Source organism: Ricinus communis, chromosome 6 (genome assembly GCF_019578655.1).
Source record: "Ricinus communis isolate WT05 ecotype wild-type chromosome 6, ASM1957865v1, whole genome shotgun sequence".
NCBI classification, from domain to species: Eukaryota; Viridiplantae; Streptophyta; class Magnoliopsida; order Malpighiales; family Euphorbiaceae; genus Ricinus; species Ricinus communis.
In genome coordinates, this window is record NC_063261.1 from 20,750,967 (window position 1) to 20,765,378 (window position 14,412).

Sequence of the window (14,412 nt, forward strand, 5' to 3'; positions counted from 1 at the left end):
TTCTTGGTTTGTTGGGCCGGGCTATAGTTAGTGTAAGAAGTAAAGGCCCATTGCCTACACTAATTTAATTTAATTAATATATAGAGGATTGATTAGCCATGAAAGCCGAGTAAAACCCATACAAGGAGAAGCCCAAGCAAGCAGCTGTCGTCACTCATCAATTTGAATTTCAATTTTTCGACAACACATTCTAATCTTCTTCTTCTTCTTCTTCCGGATCTTGCTGTTGTTGCTTCATCAATTCATTGATCACGTAGCGGTACCTACAACTTCCTTTTTCAGGTTATCTCTCCTTTCCTTATTAGTCTGTTGTTTAATCTATGCCACGCCTTTCCTTGTTTTGCTGTTTTTTTTATTAATTTATATTTTGATTAGAGGGAAATTTGTTCCTTTAATTTGACTGAGAACTAGAAACACCATATGTATGCTTAATGTTATTTGGAAAATTGATAAAACTTGTAATTAATTTGCCAAACTGACCAAAGTGTTTGATTTGATCATATCAGATCTCGAGTCATAAAGTTATTCATGAGATTCCACATCTCCTGAATATCTATCTTTTAGATGCAAACCTCGGAAGGTCTTTGGCGTTCTTACATTGTTTATTTCTTTAATTAATGACTGAAACACTTTATACACTCCCTATTTCAATTTACCTTCGAAGCTTCCTTTTTTTTTTTTTGGATATTCTTTCATCCTATCTTGTACCTTCTAAACATAAAGTTAGTTGCTGTATTTTTCATGTAGGTTTGAGGTGTTAGTAAGGTTTTGCAGCTTGTCGCTATGTAATTTCTTGTAATCGTTCCTTGATGCTTTAACCAGGAGCAGTTTAATTGTTAGCTGGGACATATTTCTCTCCCAGAGCAATATGACAAATCAAAACAGTTATGTGCCTCCACCCTACATTCCATTGGGACACTCAGATTTAGAAGCAGAGACTGGTCACCATAATGAAGTCCATCTTGCTTCTCATCAAACCGGTGATGGACCGATACCATGGTCTTCTGGAATCTGTGCTTGTTGCGATGATATGCAGAGCTGTATGCTACTTTCTGCCTTCTGACCTTGATTTATCGAAGAAAAAAATATTATGAAGGTGCCTAATGAGTTGAACAAATTATGCTGCTTTTTCTTTTTTCTTTTTCTTTTAATTTTTTTGGTTTTCAAATCAAAGCTATAGTAGATGACTTTTAAAACAAAGGTGTTCGAGGGTGGGCTCTAATAAGGAATTCTGGGAACTTTTTACTGCATCTATATGATCTACAATTCTTTGTGTTTAGATTTTAGTTGGCTTATTGTTTCTGCTACATCAGTTCTATTATTAAGATAGAAGGCTACTCTCTAATCAATTAGGGCTGAGAGAAATTTGTATTGGTTGATAAGTTGTATGATGAATTGATAAAGAAGTTGCTAAGAAAGGGATCCAATCAGTTAGCTATTTACCTGTAAATAGATTTAATCATAGATAGTCTTATCTGTTCTTCTTACCTCTATTTAGTGTGTTTTTAGCAAGAATCTTTGGAGTGTCATTTTACTTTTTCTTTTTGTAGTAGGGCCTCATTGTGAATATTGAGATTTTGATAGCTAGTTTACAAGGAAAAGACAATATGGTATACGATATTCTATATGTGGTTAGCACAATGGTAGACATTTACAGGAGACACAGGTCATGATGACATAGAACAGTTTTCAGGGACTAGTTTTGGTGATTGATTTGATATTTAAGAAAACTAGACATTAGACACTCAGGTAGACAAGTATGGTTTTGTAATCGAGTATGACAAAATAGCAAAGTAGCACAAGAAAAGAGAGTTTTAGAGGTGGTTTGCTGTGGAGATCTGGTTTTATCAATATCACTTGTGAACTGTGTTTTGGAGTGCTTTGAAGAAATTGATTTATTTATCAAGGAAGAATTTCAGAATCGAATTATATGGCAATACGCTATCACACTTACAATTCCTTCATACCTAGGATTGATTTTCATTATAAAATTCAAGTCAGCAACTATTGGTGGATAGTTCAATGATTGATTCTATACCAATAAAGTATTAGAAGTTCAGCTATCTATGAGCTCAAAGTAATCCAAACCTTTAAGATATTAAACCCCTAAAGCCTTAAGGTATTGGACTGTTATCTACTCTATAAGGATTGTTGTCTTTCTACACCAACAAGAGCTTGAACTGCAATAAAGAAGTGACAAAATTCCTAGTCAATGCATTCCAGTAAAGCTAAAAATCACACATTTTTCCGCATGTCACAAAGTTGTAAATAATTCACTAACAGCATACTGAATCAGACATTTGCATAGGATTCAATAAAGACTAGAAATTACCCATAGTTGCTCAGATAACCCTTATTGTCTTAAAGCTTGATTCTTGTCTGGATCTTGTCATTATAGAGATTTAAAATTTCATTAAATATATTGCTTTTATTCCATATTTGGTTTACATATTTGATAATATATGCAGTAGTGCTATTGTTTGCTTAATGATGGGAAGTTTGTGAAAAAAAAAAGGAATCTGTTATTGCCTAGACTAAAGATAATTGTTATTGCTCTTTCTACATTGCACAGGTTGTGTGGGCCTCTTTTGTCCTTGCTATTTGTTTGGGAAGAATGCAGAAGTTTTAGGCTCTGGAACATTGATTGGGTCATGCATGACCCATTTCATTCTGTGGGCTCTTGTCAATACTGTATGTTGTTGCATGACTGATGGCATTTTGTTGGGATTGCCTGGATGCTTTGTTTCATGTTATGCTTGTGGGTACCGCAGGGTGCTCCGAGAAAAGTATAATTTGCAGGTATGGCTGATTTTAGGATGAAATCTAGTGAAATTGAGAACTTGCTTTAGTACTTCTTGCTGCTATGAAGATTGCCTGTGTCTGTGGATTATGTTCCATTTGCCCTACTTTGATCTACTGATATAGGACAGCTTTGAATTTTCCATACAACATGTACATGGCATTAAATTTTTAAAAAACTGATTTAGAATACAGATTGAGATTATCTTTTGATCTTTTGGTTGGAGAGAAATTTAGGTTCCACGTCCTCTAATTGAAGTTCACTGCTTCCAGTTTTATTTCTTTCTGTATTTACTAGAAAATTAATATACATCTGCCTTTGTGGTAAAAAATTACAGTGGTAACAGTAAAACTGTTCTTGGGAAACCAAGGTAGATCGCTAGTAACGAAGTGAATACTTCTCCTAAACTAACCTAATGCTATGACACTTTTTGATGATTACTTATGCAGGAAGCACCATGTGGTGATCTTACGACACACTTTTTCTGTCATTTATGTGCTAACTGCCAGGAGTACAGAGAGATTCGTGAAAGAACTTGCAACACTAACCCTGCTGATCTTACACTGCCAGTGGTTGCAGCTCCCCGAATCCAGACAATGGAATCAGGTATTGCAGAGTAGTACTACTGTGAATTAGAGCAGCGGCAATTATCTATCTCTATCCTTTGGCTGATTTGTGCCTTTTAAGGTTGAGATTGATTATGCTTCACAATGTTTTGCTTATGCTGAGATGTGGTTGCACTTAAAGCATGTTAGCTAAATATTGTATCATGACGTGAAGTGAAATTGCTGGAATCAACAGCAGATTTTTGCTACCTGCTCTTGGCTCGCTTAAACTTTGATGAACTTGCATGAGACTCCTCAAATCAAGTTTTAATCTCGTTAAAGTAGGGTAGATATGCCAAAGGATAGCAAGGGTTGCTGGGTGGAGGTGGTCAAACCTGGCTTTGAAACTTAGCTGTGAGTTTATTTGAAAACTTTAGAGGTTGGAGGTTGTGATTCTTAATTTATATGAACATGTTTCGAACAGTTCTCCACTTGCTTAAGTTTGTTTTACTTTTTCATCTCAAAGGAACAGTTGATTTGATGAAAGCAATAAGGATTACTAAGCGATTAAAACCAAATAGTGGAGACACACACACACACATATGAATATCAGAATGTTGATAGCATGATTCACCATTTGCAAACTATGGCTTGGGTGAGTATCCTATGAATCCTTCATTTCCTTATAGGTTGCAAGCTAACTTGGTACCATTATTTGGAATTGCTTTTGCTGCATTGCAATAGGAGGACCTTGATTGAAATTTAGAGCACTTGGCGCACAAAACTACGTTACACAACGGCAAGATTAAAATAATAGCCTTTCATTCTCATCCACAAAACTTTAAATCCTGTTGCAAATGGGATAGTAATGGTAGAAAACCTACCAGTATATGCAATAGAAAGTTTGGTAAGAACGCTATATATTGGCAAGTAGCATGAAAGAGTAATTTGCAGAATTTCTTCTTGTATATGCTATTGGAAATTTGAGAAAACGCTACATATTGGAAAACGAGGACATCTTATCAAACTCCAAGTGAAGAACTTGCAATCTTAAATAAACAAGCATCCCTTAGGGTGAAAAAATGAGACCGGAATATCTAAGAGCGGATCCCAGAATCTGAAAACTTTGAGAAAGGGCATTATTTTTTGTACATTTGCATGCACAAACTGGGTGGAGTTAAAGGCAATAGTTACACTTGATGACTCTTGTACATGTTAGCAGGCAGCATATGATTTTATTATAAAATTGAATTAAGAATCCACCCAAATTCATCAGGCTCAGAAGAAAGCCAGTGGTTTACAATTACATGATTGAAGAATGTGATGCAAAAATCTTAGAGAAACAAATCTTCCTTGTTCCAAATCTACTCGCAAAATTCTAAATAGTAACAAAGGCACAAGAAACACATCGACCTCACGAAAGATGGCCTTTTTGGGGTAAATCTATAACATTTCATCTCCAGAACTCACGATTTTTAGTTTAAGAAATCTATATGGGATACAAGTGGAAAGCAATTGCAAACATTACTGCCTATATAAATCTTTTCTTCTTCTTCTTTTTCTATTTTGGACAATCACTGCCTGCAGAATACTACCAATAGACAAAAAGTCTGAGGACTCATGTGAGCAGAGGAATTTTAAAAAAGGATTGAAATTCATGAATTTTAAGAAACATTTTACTTTTTCAAATTTCTCATTTTTTAAGATTGAAATTTCTTATTTAGAAAATGAGAAATTTTAAAATCTATTATTTTGAAAAAATATAAGGAATTGTTATTATATATTTTTATTTTAAAATTATTTCTGATAAATTTATAATATAATCAATATTTAAATGCTGAATATCTTGAAATTAATAAATTTCAAAATCTATAGATCTAGTTAAATTTATATTTGCTCTTCATTGAGTACAAAATATGAAGATAAATAACAAAATTGAAAAAGAAAAAAAACAATAAAGCAGTTAGTGATGGAGATATTGATGAAATCACAGTTCCCAAACACAAACTGAAAGCCCTAAAAGAAAAAAGGTGAATGTTCTCTTTTCTTGTCCCCTCTTCTTGCTCTCTCTAAATCTCGTATCTTCCACTCTCATATCGTTAGATCCCCCTGATCTCCTATCCTTCATTACCTCTTCGGTGCTAGATCTACACCACGCCCCTCCCCAAGCTAAATCCACGCGCCGCTGATATGGTTGTTAACTGTAGACCTTTGAAGAGAATGAAGAGGAGAGTCACTGCCGATCTCTGCGATTTCCTCACCTTCCCTTCCGGCTTTGAATCTCCTCGGGGTCCCTTCAGGACCAATATTAAGTCGTTTTTGATGGAGCATGCACTTTTCCCTCCTCCATCCTCTCTTTTCCCTCATCTTATGACGTGGCAAATTTCTTTTAGAGTCGGTGATCTTACGGATGGCCTTGATTCCTCCCCTGCGGTTGTTTCTTTAGATATCGTTGAGGAGGATGTTGCTAGATCCAGATCCGTTTACTGCGATCAGTGCCGTGTCGTTGGTGAGTTCCGACCGACTCTGTTGACCCAACCGAGTCTTCGAAATGTATTATTTATTAGTGATATAGTGTAATGATAATGATTTGATGTTTTCCCTTGGTCTTTTTTTCTTCTTCTTTTTTTATTTATTAATGTTTTAAAAGAAAATAAATAGATTTCATTATTTTTTACCTTCACTTAGGTTGGAGTGGGCATCCAGTATGCTGCAAAAGATACCACTTTATCATTAAGGCTGATGGTAATTCCATTGGTGGGTATCGTAAACCATGCACATGCTGTGCATATGTTTTGCATGTCTCAGAATTGAGGTCAGACCTTCTAATTTCTTTTCGAATGTTCTGTATTCCACCAATGCAATGTGTTCGTTTTGTGTAATTTTCAAGATCCATTAGCTGGTTATTTATCACGTTAGCTGCAGTTCTCATTCTCTATTTTTTGAGAATAATTCAATTCATAATTTCTGTTAAGTGAAGATTGTACGGATTTATTAATCCTAGCATTCTTTTATGATATTCTGGAAAGGTGTTCAATAAAGTATTTTCTAGTTACGGTTTCTGCTTTTACCCGCTTTGAGTTTGGTGTACTGGTTTGCTCATGCCAATATCTTACATTTTTCCTGCCTCTTACTGATTTTGAAAATTTGAGCTCTGTTTTCCACATTGTATCTTATGAACCCTTTGTTTCTTTCATTTCAGATGTAAAATATGCAATCATGTGACAACTACAGATGATGTTGAAGATTGGGTGTATCATCAGTTGGAAGACACTACTCATCTTTTACATGGTGTTGTCCATGCAAATGGTTATGGTCACCTTCTTAGGGTTAATGGCAGAGAAGGTGGCTCCCGGATTCTTTCTGGATGTCACATCATGGACTTTTGGGATCGCTTATGTAAGACTCTTGGAGTCAGGTTAGGTTCTTGATTGTGCTCATAGACGTTTACTTGTCGCCTTATATAATTGTTCAATTTCAATCTTGCTTGTGATCTTGCTGTTTTTTCTTTTGCTAGCCTATAATCTTCTGTTGAAGCCTTCTGATACTACTTCAAGTCATCAGTACGGTTTTTTGAGTAAATATTATAGTTAATAAATGTTTTCATTGTTTAGATGCTGAGCTGGAAGATGTGGAGATAAGGATAATTACATGGTCATTTATGCTTGGGTTGAATTATGTGTTTCATGGTCAATCTTATCAAATTTATTTTGGTGATAATTTTGAGTGTTTTTATTAACTATTTAATCCTATAATTTGATGTATATTCTGCTCTATGCTTCACCTGAATTCAAAGGCTTTTCAAGCGATTTATTTGCTCCGAATCAAGTTAGATTTCATGTTTGTTGTTTCTTGTATATGGTGCATGAGGGATCTATAAAATCTGCATGAATCACTTTTGGATCATAAGTACTAATTCAATTGTAGCAGCTAGTTTAACCTGGCTGTTTTTCTCTTTTTGACACTTGAACAGAAAGGTCAGTGTTATGGATGTGTCCAAGAAGTATGGATTAGAATATCGGCTTTTACATGCCATCATTAAAGGCCATCCTTGGTATGGTGACTGGGGTTATGAATTTGGTGCTGGTAGTTTTGCTTTGACTGTTGATGCCTACAAGTCAGCTGTTGAAACCCTCTCCAGCATACCATTGTCAATTTTTCTTTCTCAAGGGGGGAAACTGCGCACTCATTTGCAGGATGTAATCTCGTTTTACCAATCTTTGTCAGACTGTGAGCTTGTGAATACAAGGGACCTGTTCTGCTATTTAATAAATTTGATCCGTGATGCTCACAAGTCTTCCTCAAGGGTTGAGGATTCTACTTCCAGTAAGTGTAATACTATCACTGGGGTTTCTTCTTCCTGGCCTAAGAATGATGTTGAACGTGTTGAAGAAGCCATGCTTAGAGTTCTGAAGGCAGTGTCTGAGTCCACCTGGGTAAGTTGGCGTGCACTTAGAGGTGCTGTTTGCAAAGTGGCTCCTCCAAACCTTCTTGATCATTGCCTCAAGGAACTTGGGGGGAAAGCAGCTGCTGATGGAATGATTGTTGGTACCCGATGCAATCCTGATTCAGGTGCTTTTGAGTATAGGTTAGTTACTATTTGTAATGTTTCCACAAGTAATAATGAGAAAATGCATGAGAATTGAAGATTTTGCAATTTTTTAGTTCTATTGTTGGGTGACATATATGTAGGTTAGTAGTATTCTTAGGAATTAATGGGATTTTGGTCTATTAGCCTTCTTTTTGTTTGGACTTGAGATTTATTTTCATTTTCTTTATGTCCAAACTTGTGCATAAGTATCCAGTGTGTTAACTTCTTGCGTCTTTTCATATCAATTTTGTTTGCAGGCTTGAGCCTGGGAATCCTCCTTCAAATTGTACCATTGGTATTGGAACTTCTGCCATTTCCTGTCCGTCTGAAGAAAGCCTCTTGCAAGACCTGAGATTTCTTTATGAATGCTTGCTGCACCCTAAGACTATGGTGAGTTATGTAACTGAAGCAACAAAAGATTTTGCAAGTGGTTCAGCTGAAAAGCTACTTGATTGCAAGCAATTTGTGAAAGAGTACATGGCTGAGAATATACCGCCAACTACAAATCCATCTGTTTTATGCCTCTCATGCAATGTGGAAATCATGGATGAGATGGAAGAAAATTCTCCAAACCACCCACCAGAATTAATTGTCTTGCCTCCAAATGCTACTGTTTCGGACCTGAAGCTTGAAGCATCAAGGGCATTTCAAGAAGTGTATTTGATGTTCAAAAGATTCAGAGGTGAAGAGCTTCTTGGCTATAGTGGTGTAGATGATTCCACCCAGGTCAAACTCTTGCTAGAGTCTGTTGAATGTGTTGTTGTACGGGGGAGATGCCTTGGGAAAAATGGTCTTGGTAAATACAGAATGGAGAGAGGAATCGAGAGATGGACTATTGATTGCAGCTGTGGTGCTAAAAATGATGATGGAGAGAGAATGTTAGCCTGTGATGTTTGTGGTGTGTGGCAGCATACTAGGTGTTCTGGTATTCTCGACTCTGATTCAGTGCCTGCAAAGTTCATTTGCCGTCGATGTAGGGATCTCAGGCCAAATAAGCAAAGCCTAGTGCTCTAGTGTATGTAAAGGATGAGATCACAGCTACTGCTGATAGCTGTCGCAGAAGCTTAAGCTTTGGAGGCAACTCTGTTTTGATGTTCTCACTGATGTTGTAAATGCTGTTTTCATTTTTTTTTTTTTCTTATCCTTTTTCTTATTTTAGTGTTCCTTAAATGAACTTGTACATAAGAAACAACCCTGAAAGGTTCATCAGCTCAGTTCCTCTCTCTTTCCAGTTTTCGTGTTATTGGCACTTACATTTTGTACATAACAATTTTCTGTTTCTTCATTGATAATGTTAATGTCTTTTAAAGTTTTTTTTTTTAAATTCTTTTTGTTTGCTATTTTTTTCCCAACCTCTTGTTTGCGAGTTTGAAGTTAAATGAGTTTGGTTTTCAATAAATTCTAAATCCCATGCGGGTACTCATTTAATTTTGGGAAATTTACACAACAGATTTATATATTTACAGAAATATTTTTCAGCTTTTACTTTTGTATACGATTTTTAAATTTATCCAAAATTATAAATAAATTTTTCATCAGAAAATACAAATATAAAATTAATAAACCCCAACGAAAATATAAAATAAATAAATCTATATTTATTTTATACAGATTGATTTATAATATCATATTATTAAGAATCTATTTTTATTACACATCATTTAAACTCTTTAAAATCTTAAAAGCAGTCATAAAAGAATTTAGTCACACGTAGCAAATATTTTAATATATATAGTAATTTATTTATTTATAGATTATGGTGAAATTCAAATTTAATTGGTTTTGCAAATAAAGTGTCTATTTATTGAAAAACATTTAAATCTGGACTCTTTGGACTTCTGACACAAATATAGGGGGCAAAGTCACCTGATATCCATTTGCGATCTATACTCTTACAAGCCTGTAAACTGTTCTAGACTTCCAGCTGCTTTTCTTTCTTTTCTTTTCCGTTAATAGTTATTCGAGACTTTCGAGTTAGCACCAAACTCAAACTAACTGTAGATTTCAAATCAAGGTGTAGAACTGAAATTCCATCTGAGATACTTCCCCCATCAGACAAACGAATTTTTGCTTTAAAAGAAAATGGCTGCCTTAATCAATCTAGAGGATTCGCCAATGTTTCAAAAAGAGGTAATGCTTAATCATTATTTCCTAATTTTTCTTTGTAAAGTCTTATAAATCGTATATATGGTCTGTTGTGACAATCTCTTACGAGGTACGAAATCATTGCGTTGTTTCTTTGAATTTTTGAGATCTGGCAGGTCAATGAGGTTCTCCACTGCCGAACCGTAAAAAAAATATTGTGTCAATACTCCATCAAGGAGTTGAATAAATTGCTGGATTCTTCAGAAATCTTTCATTTATAAAACCATTTCTTGGAACCTGGTCAGGACGTGGAGCGATGAAAGAATTCTGGATAGACTGAAACTAAGGTTATGTATTAGGATTTTGGCTTCAGAAAGATTTTTAGTTTGGACTACTTTTAGAGTACTTTTTTGGAGAGGATGTTACAACTTCTAAGAACAAATTCCAGGTTTGCTGTTGTTGTGGAGTGAAAAACGACTTTTCTTGCTTCTTTATGGCTTTCTACTTCAAGGAGGCTTCTAAACAATTGAAATTTGCAATATCTAGCATTGTTTTTTTTTTTTAATTTCTCTTTCGGATCATTAAGGGGAGAATGATTTTCCCTTATTCTCGTTTGCATAATTATCTTTAGTTGTAAATTTGAGACTATTTGGCTAACAGCTTCATAAATCCTTACAAGACTATATAGGATGGACAATGATAAAATGTCCAAAAAATCTTGGGCATTGAACCCAGTATAAAAAATGTAAAAGTTGCTGTGAACAGTTCCTCACTACAGTCTATGTTAATAGACAATAACCTGCTACTTGACTTATTATGATTCCTATGTGGACCCTCATGCTATAGTCATACTAAATGAAAGTTGCAGGTTGGTAATTTCTTGTTATTGTTTGCTAGTCTTAATATTCAGAAAACCAGCCAATCAATTGTTTGAACCAAATGAATTACAGAGGCAAATCTCAGTTTGATTCTTATCCATTTTGTTCGATACCAAAATTTCAATCTATAACATAAATGGAGGACATAAGTTGAAAAAGGAAACGTAGTTCAAGGTATGGTGGTATTAGATACAAGGTTGCTTTTAGGATTTACGTCTAGGATACTCCGATGGTGCAATAAAACTAGGGTTACCATTGAGTCTACCATTTTGATTGTTTTTGAAGAACGTATCAGTTAAATTATCCAGCACCTTTTCTTTTGTGTATAACATAGTACTGATATTAGTTACCAACGTAGTTATGAAAGGTGCAAGTTCATAGGGGACCCTAGGAGTGCAGGTCCATGCTTGAGAGAGGTTAGCATAGAAGAAACAAAAGTTGTTAGGAAAATTTCAAGCTAATACATGATATGACGCAGGTGAAGGGTTTAGGCAATTGGATCTCAACAATTAGGCTTAAATGGGGTTGATTGTGGTCGGAACAAAATTTTAATTAAATATAACTTGAATAAAAGACGTTATGCTTATGGTATACTGGTATATCTAATCTTTGGACAGATATGTTCGCTAGAGCAGATATCCGAGGAGATGAATGATCGCTGCCAAAGACTGTACAAAGGGTGCAAGAGTTTTATGTAAGTGTCTTGCTTTTATTCCTTACAAATGCTTCCGTGAAATTAGTTGCTCGTATATTATTACTGTGACCTAAATGTATGAATTAGGAATCAACTATTTAGGTGCATAATAACTACGTAATGTTCAAGAGGAGCTATTTGATCTTTCCCCTACCGTTTTTTTCCTTTATTTTCTTCGGGTGGGAGTGGAGGTGCAGGTATTATGCTTCTTCTGATTATAAATAATTTTTGCTTGTATATCTCTCTGCTCTCCTCCCCACCTCTTCTGTGGCTAAGAAAAATCTCTCAATTAAGTGGAGCCTGATGCAGTAGCGAGGATCATACACTTTGCTTTTGGTGGTTTTTCATTCATAAAATAAGAGTTTAAAACATTTAACAGGAAAGATGCTGTTTCTTGTTTGGTTTTCTGCAGGGCAGCTCTTGGAGACGCATGTAATGCAGACACCACTTTTGCCGAATCTTTGGAAGCATTTGGTGGTGGACATGATGACCCAGTTAGCGTATCAATAGGAGGTTGGAAGTCTCTATCTTCATATTATTTTAGTTACAATCACTAGCAATTGGTTACTCTTGCTTTTTCGGTCTGTCACACATTTATTCTCGAATGAGAACAGCACAACTGGTCAACTTAGTAGTCTGTTAGAACAATAAGCACAGCAAGGGACCTTTTAACTTGTTTTTGGTACGATGGATACCGATCTGATTTAACACATCTTTTTGATGGGCATAACCATCCTGCCGTTGCCATTGTTAACTGGTTAAGATTGGATCAGTTTGAATGCTTGCCAAGTGGTGGAGATTTTATCTTTGTCTTCGATTATGAATCTTGAAACATCAGAAATGCTAACTGAAGAGTTGCTATTGTATAGTAACATAATTGATATTGAAAATGAAAAAGAAATTGGGAGAAATGTTCTTATTTAATTTTATGCCGATAATTAGTTTTTGTTTTTTCTTCTATATTTCTATTATTTAATTTCTATGAAGGAGTTGTATGCTAGTTCTACATATACTCTTGATCAAATGATTATACTAAGAGGTGAAACTGTTTTGCTCTTAAGCTAGTGAACGTGACAATACCCTTTATAAAATACTTATGTTTGATTTGTTCCCTTTATCCAGGTCCTGTCATATCCAAGTTTATAAATGCATTTCGTGAACTTGCTACCTATAAAGAGCTTCTTCGTTCTCAGGTGAGTACTCCAATTGCTATGTAATACTATGGTTCTTGTTAATGGTACTAGATAATAAGAATGGGATATTTTCTTATTTATACTCTTTTCACTTTTGTGCTTAAGTATGACCGTTTTGTGTGAATCTTAATTATTGGTCAATCATGATGTAAAACATTTTACATATTCTTAAAACCATAGTCGTCGTCCTGTTAACGCCGCCAAGTTTCTTCATTTTATAGTTGTACTATTTGGTGCCTTGAGCAATTAATATGTGGAGTACATTAACATTGTTATGTGCCAATGGAATAATACTTCTATAATGTCATGTGACATCCCACTGAAATTTGCCTTTATGAAATTATCTCTTTTATATGTATTTTTCCTTCAAGGAAAGGTGCTTTGTGATGAAAAGAAGTGGCTTACTTTATGATCATGGTTTTAAATGATGGCCACTATGTTACATACTGTTTTGTATTCAATCTTCTTATTATTATTTTTTGAGTTAGACACCATTACTTTGCATGTTATGAAATTGCTGTTCAGGGTTACACTTGTAATTAGGGTTGTTACACTTTAGCACTTCCTCCCTAATCAAATTAACTTTCTCTCTATACTTTCTCCAGGGTTTTATGTATAAATAGGGTACTTCTCTTAAATACCACATGAAATTGATCTTATTTTTCCATTTGTCTTATTACTACATTTTTTAGGATTACAAATTTAGATAGGTTGAGAGTGGTTCATTACTTCATACAAGACCTGTTCATGGATGAAGAACTCTGCCCAACCTAAATATATATGGGCTTGGACTCCTTCCCCTTTGGGCCTGACCCTAGTTCAAGTTCTTAAAAGCTCGAATGTTTATAGATGGGTTTGGGAATGTCACTTAACTAGTTCGAGATTAAGCTTAGTTATTTTTTTTATAAGGAAGAACCTTTTATGTAATAGTAGATAGTGGTTAACACTTCTTATATGATGATGGTATCATGGTTTTGTCAATCATTTTTCTTTTATTTTAAGACCATAAGGCCATGGGCTACAAATCATTGTAGCTTTTCTAGTATGTGACTATTATGATGGTGAAATCGTACCATATTGGCAGATGGGAAAGTTGAACTTGAAACCTCCCCTTGCATTTATAGGGTGTAATAACCAATCAAACTTGGATTTATTGAGTTTAATTATGTAGCATGGCGGGGTCATATGGAATGGGCATGCATTCCAATTTCCAATGGTCTAGCATGGTCATAGTGCCTTGAATCTGCTAACTTCTTTAGTTGTGTATAACAATATAGAATGCTGTCTGTTGTGCTACCATAATACTTTGTATTGCTTCCAAACCCATACACAGAAGTTGGAAGAATAAGCAATCAAGCAAATTATGGATTATCTTTATTTGAACTTTTGTTCATAGAGGTTATGATTTGTTATGCCTAGCCACAACTGCTCTTCAAGATTGAAGAACATAGAAACAGCGAAATAGAAATAAAGAGAGAAAAGTAGAAGAAAGAAGAAAGAGAAGAGAACAAATATTAGAGAGAAAGAGACAAAGAGAAAGAGAGTTGTAGTTGAGAAGAGAAGAAAGAGAATTAATTGAGAGAAATTGTTGCAATAGCAAACAATATATTTGATTATTCTCTTAAT

At 35.0% G+C, this 14,412-nt stretch overlaps 3 protein-coding genes across 9 annotated transcripts in view; all 3 read left to right on the plus strand.

The window, feature by feature from the left end:
* The first annotated feature begins 116 nt into the window (after nucleotides 1–116).
* On the plus strand, nucleotides 117–3,870 carry LOC8275355 (protein PLANT CADMIUM RESISTANCE 10). Of its 3 annotated transcripts, none has more exons than XM_015718941.3 (4): nucleotides 117–282; nucleotides 748–1,040; nucleotides 2,573–2,799; nucleotides 3,250–3,870. In XM_015718941.3, the coding sequence occupies exons 2-4, from the start codon at nucleotides 869–871 to the stop codon at nucleotides 3,418–3,420; spliced, it is 570 nt and encodes a 189-aa protein (XP_015574427.1). In that variant the 5' UTR covers nucleotides 117–282; nucleotides 748–868; the 3' UTR covers nucleotides 3,421–3,870. The 3 variants fall into 3 exon arrangements, with proteins under 3 accessions (XP_015574427.1, XP_002518818.1, XP_015574426.1); XM_002518772.4 differs by having other exon boundaries at nucleotides 829–1,040; XM_015718940.3 differs by having other exon boundaries at nucleotides 119–282; nucleotides 823–1,040.
* Nucleotides 3,871–5,248: 1,378 nt separating this feature from the next.
* On the plus strand, nucleotides 5,249–9,260 carry LOC8275356 (PHD finger protein At1g33420). The gene is made up of 5 exons (XM_002518773.4): nucleotides 5,249–5,854; nucleotides 6,034–6,160; nucleotides 6,548–6,763; nucleotides 7,319–7,933; nucleotides 8,194–9,260. The coding sequence occupies exons 1-5, from the start codon at nucleotides 5,536–5,538 to the stop codon at nucleotides 8,948–8,950; spliced, it is 2,034 nt and encodes a 677-aa protein (XP_002518819.1). The 5' UTR covers nucleotides 5,249–5,535; the 3' UTR covers nucleotides 8,951–9,260.
* A 556-nt stretch (nucleotides 9,261–9,816) lies between these two features.
* LOC8275357 (ADP-ribosylation factor GTPase-activating protein AGD4) overlaps nucleotides 9,817–14,412 on the plus strand; it is a 32,780-nt gene continuing 28,184 nt past the window's right edge. Inside the window, exons 1-5 of one of the 5 annotated variants that reach the window (XM_048375537.1) lie at nucleotides 9,817–10,066; nucleotides 10,189–10,469; nucleotides 11,517–11,593; nucleotides 12,006–12,106; nucleotides 12,716–12,786. In XM_048375537.1, coding sequence (XP_048231494.1) covers nucleotides 11,547–11,593; nucleotides 12,006–12,106; nucleotides 12,716–12,786 — 219 coding nt within the window. In that variant the 5' untranslated portion in view covers nucleotides 9,817–10,066; nucleotides 10,189–10,469; nucleotides 11,517–11,546. The remainder of the gene's footprint in view (nucleotides 10,067–10,188; nucleotides 10,470–11,516; nucleotides 11,594–12,005; nucleotides 12,107–12,715; nucleotides 12,787–14,412) is intronic. The other 4 variants (XM_025157241.2, XM_025157242.2, XM_002518774.4 and 1 more) reach the window with 4 other exon arrangements.

Bases quoted from the DNA above. Each gene is read 5' to 3' on its own strand.
- LOC8275356 (XM_002518773.4), top strand. From the start codon at position 5,536: ATGGTTGTTAACTGTAGACCTTTGAAGAGAATGAAGAGGAGAGTCACT. The intron at 5,855-6,033 runs GTGAGTTCCGAC...ACCTTCACTTAG, and splicing joins CGATCAGTGCCGTGTCGTTG to GTTGGAGTGGGCATCCAGTA. The intron at 6,764-7,318 runs GTTAGGTTCTTG...ACACTTGAACAG, and splicing joins TGTAAGACTCTTGGAGTCAG to AAAGGTCAGTGTTATGGATG.
- LOC8275355 (XM_015718941.3), top strand. From the start codon at position 869: ATGACAAATCAAAACAGTTATGTGCCTCCACCCTACATTCCATTGGGA. The intron at 1,041-2,572 runs GTATGCTACTTT...TACATTGCACAG, and splicing joins TTGCGATGATATGCAGAGCT to GTTGTGTGGGCCTCTTTTGT. The intron at 2,800-3,249 runs GTATGGCTGATT...TTACTTATGCAG, and splicing joins GAGAAAAGTATAATTTGCAG to GAAGCACCATGTGGTGATCT.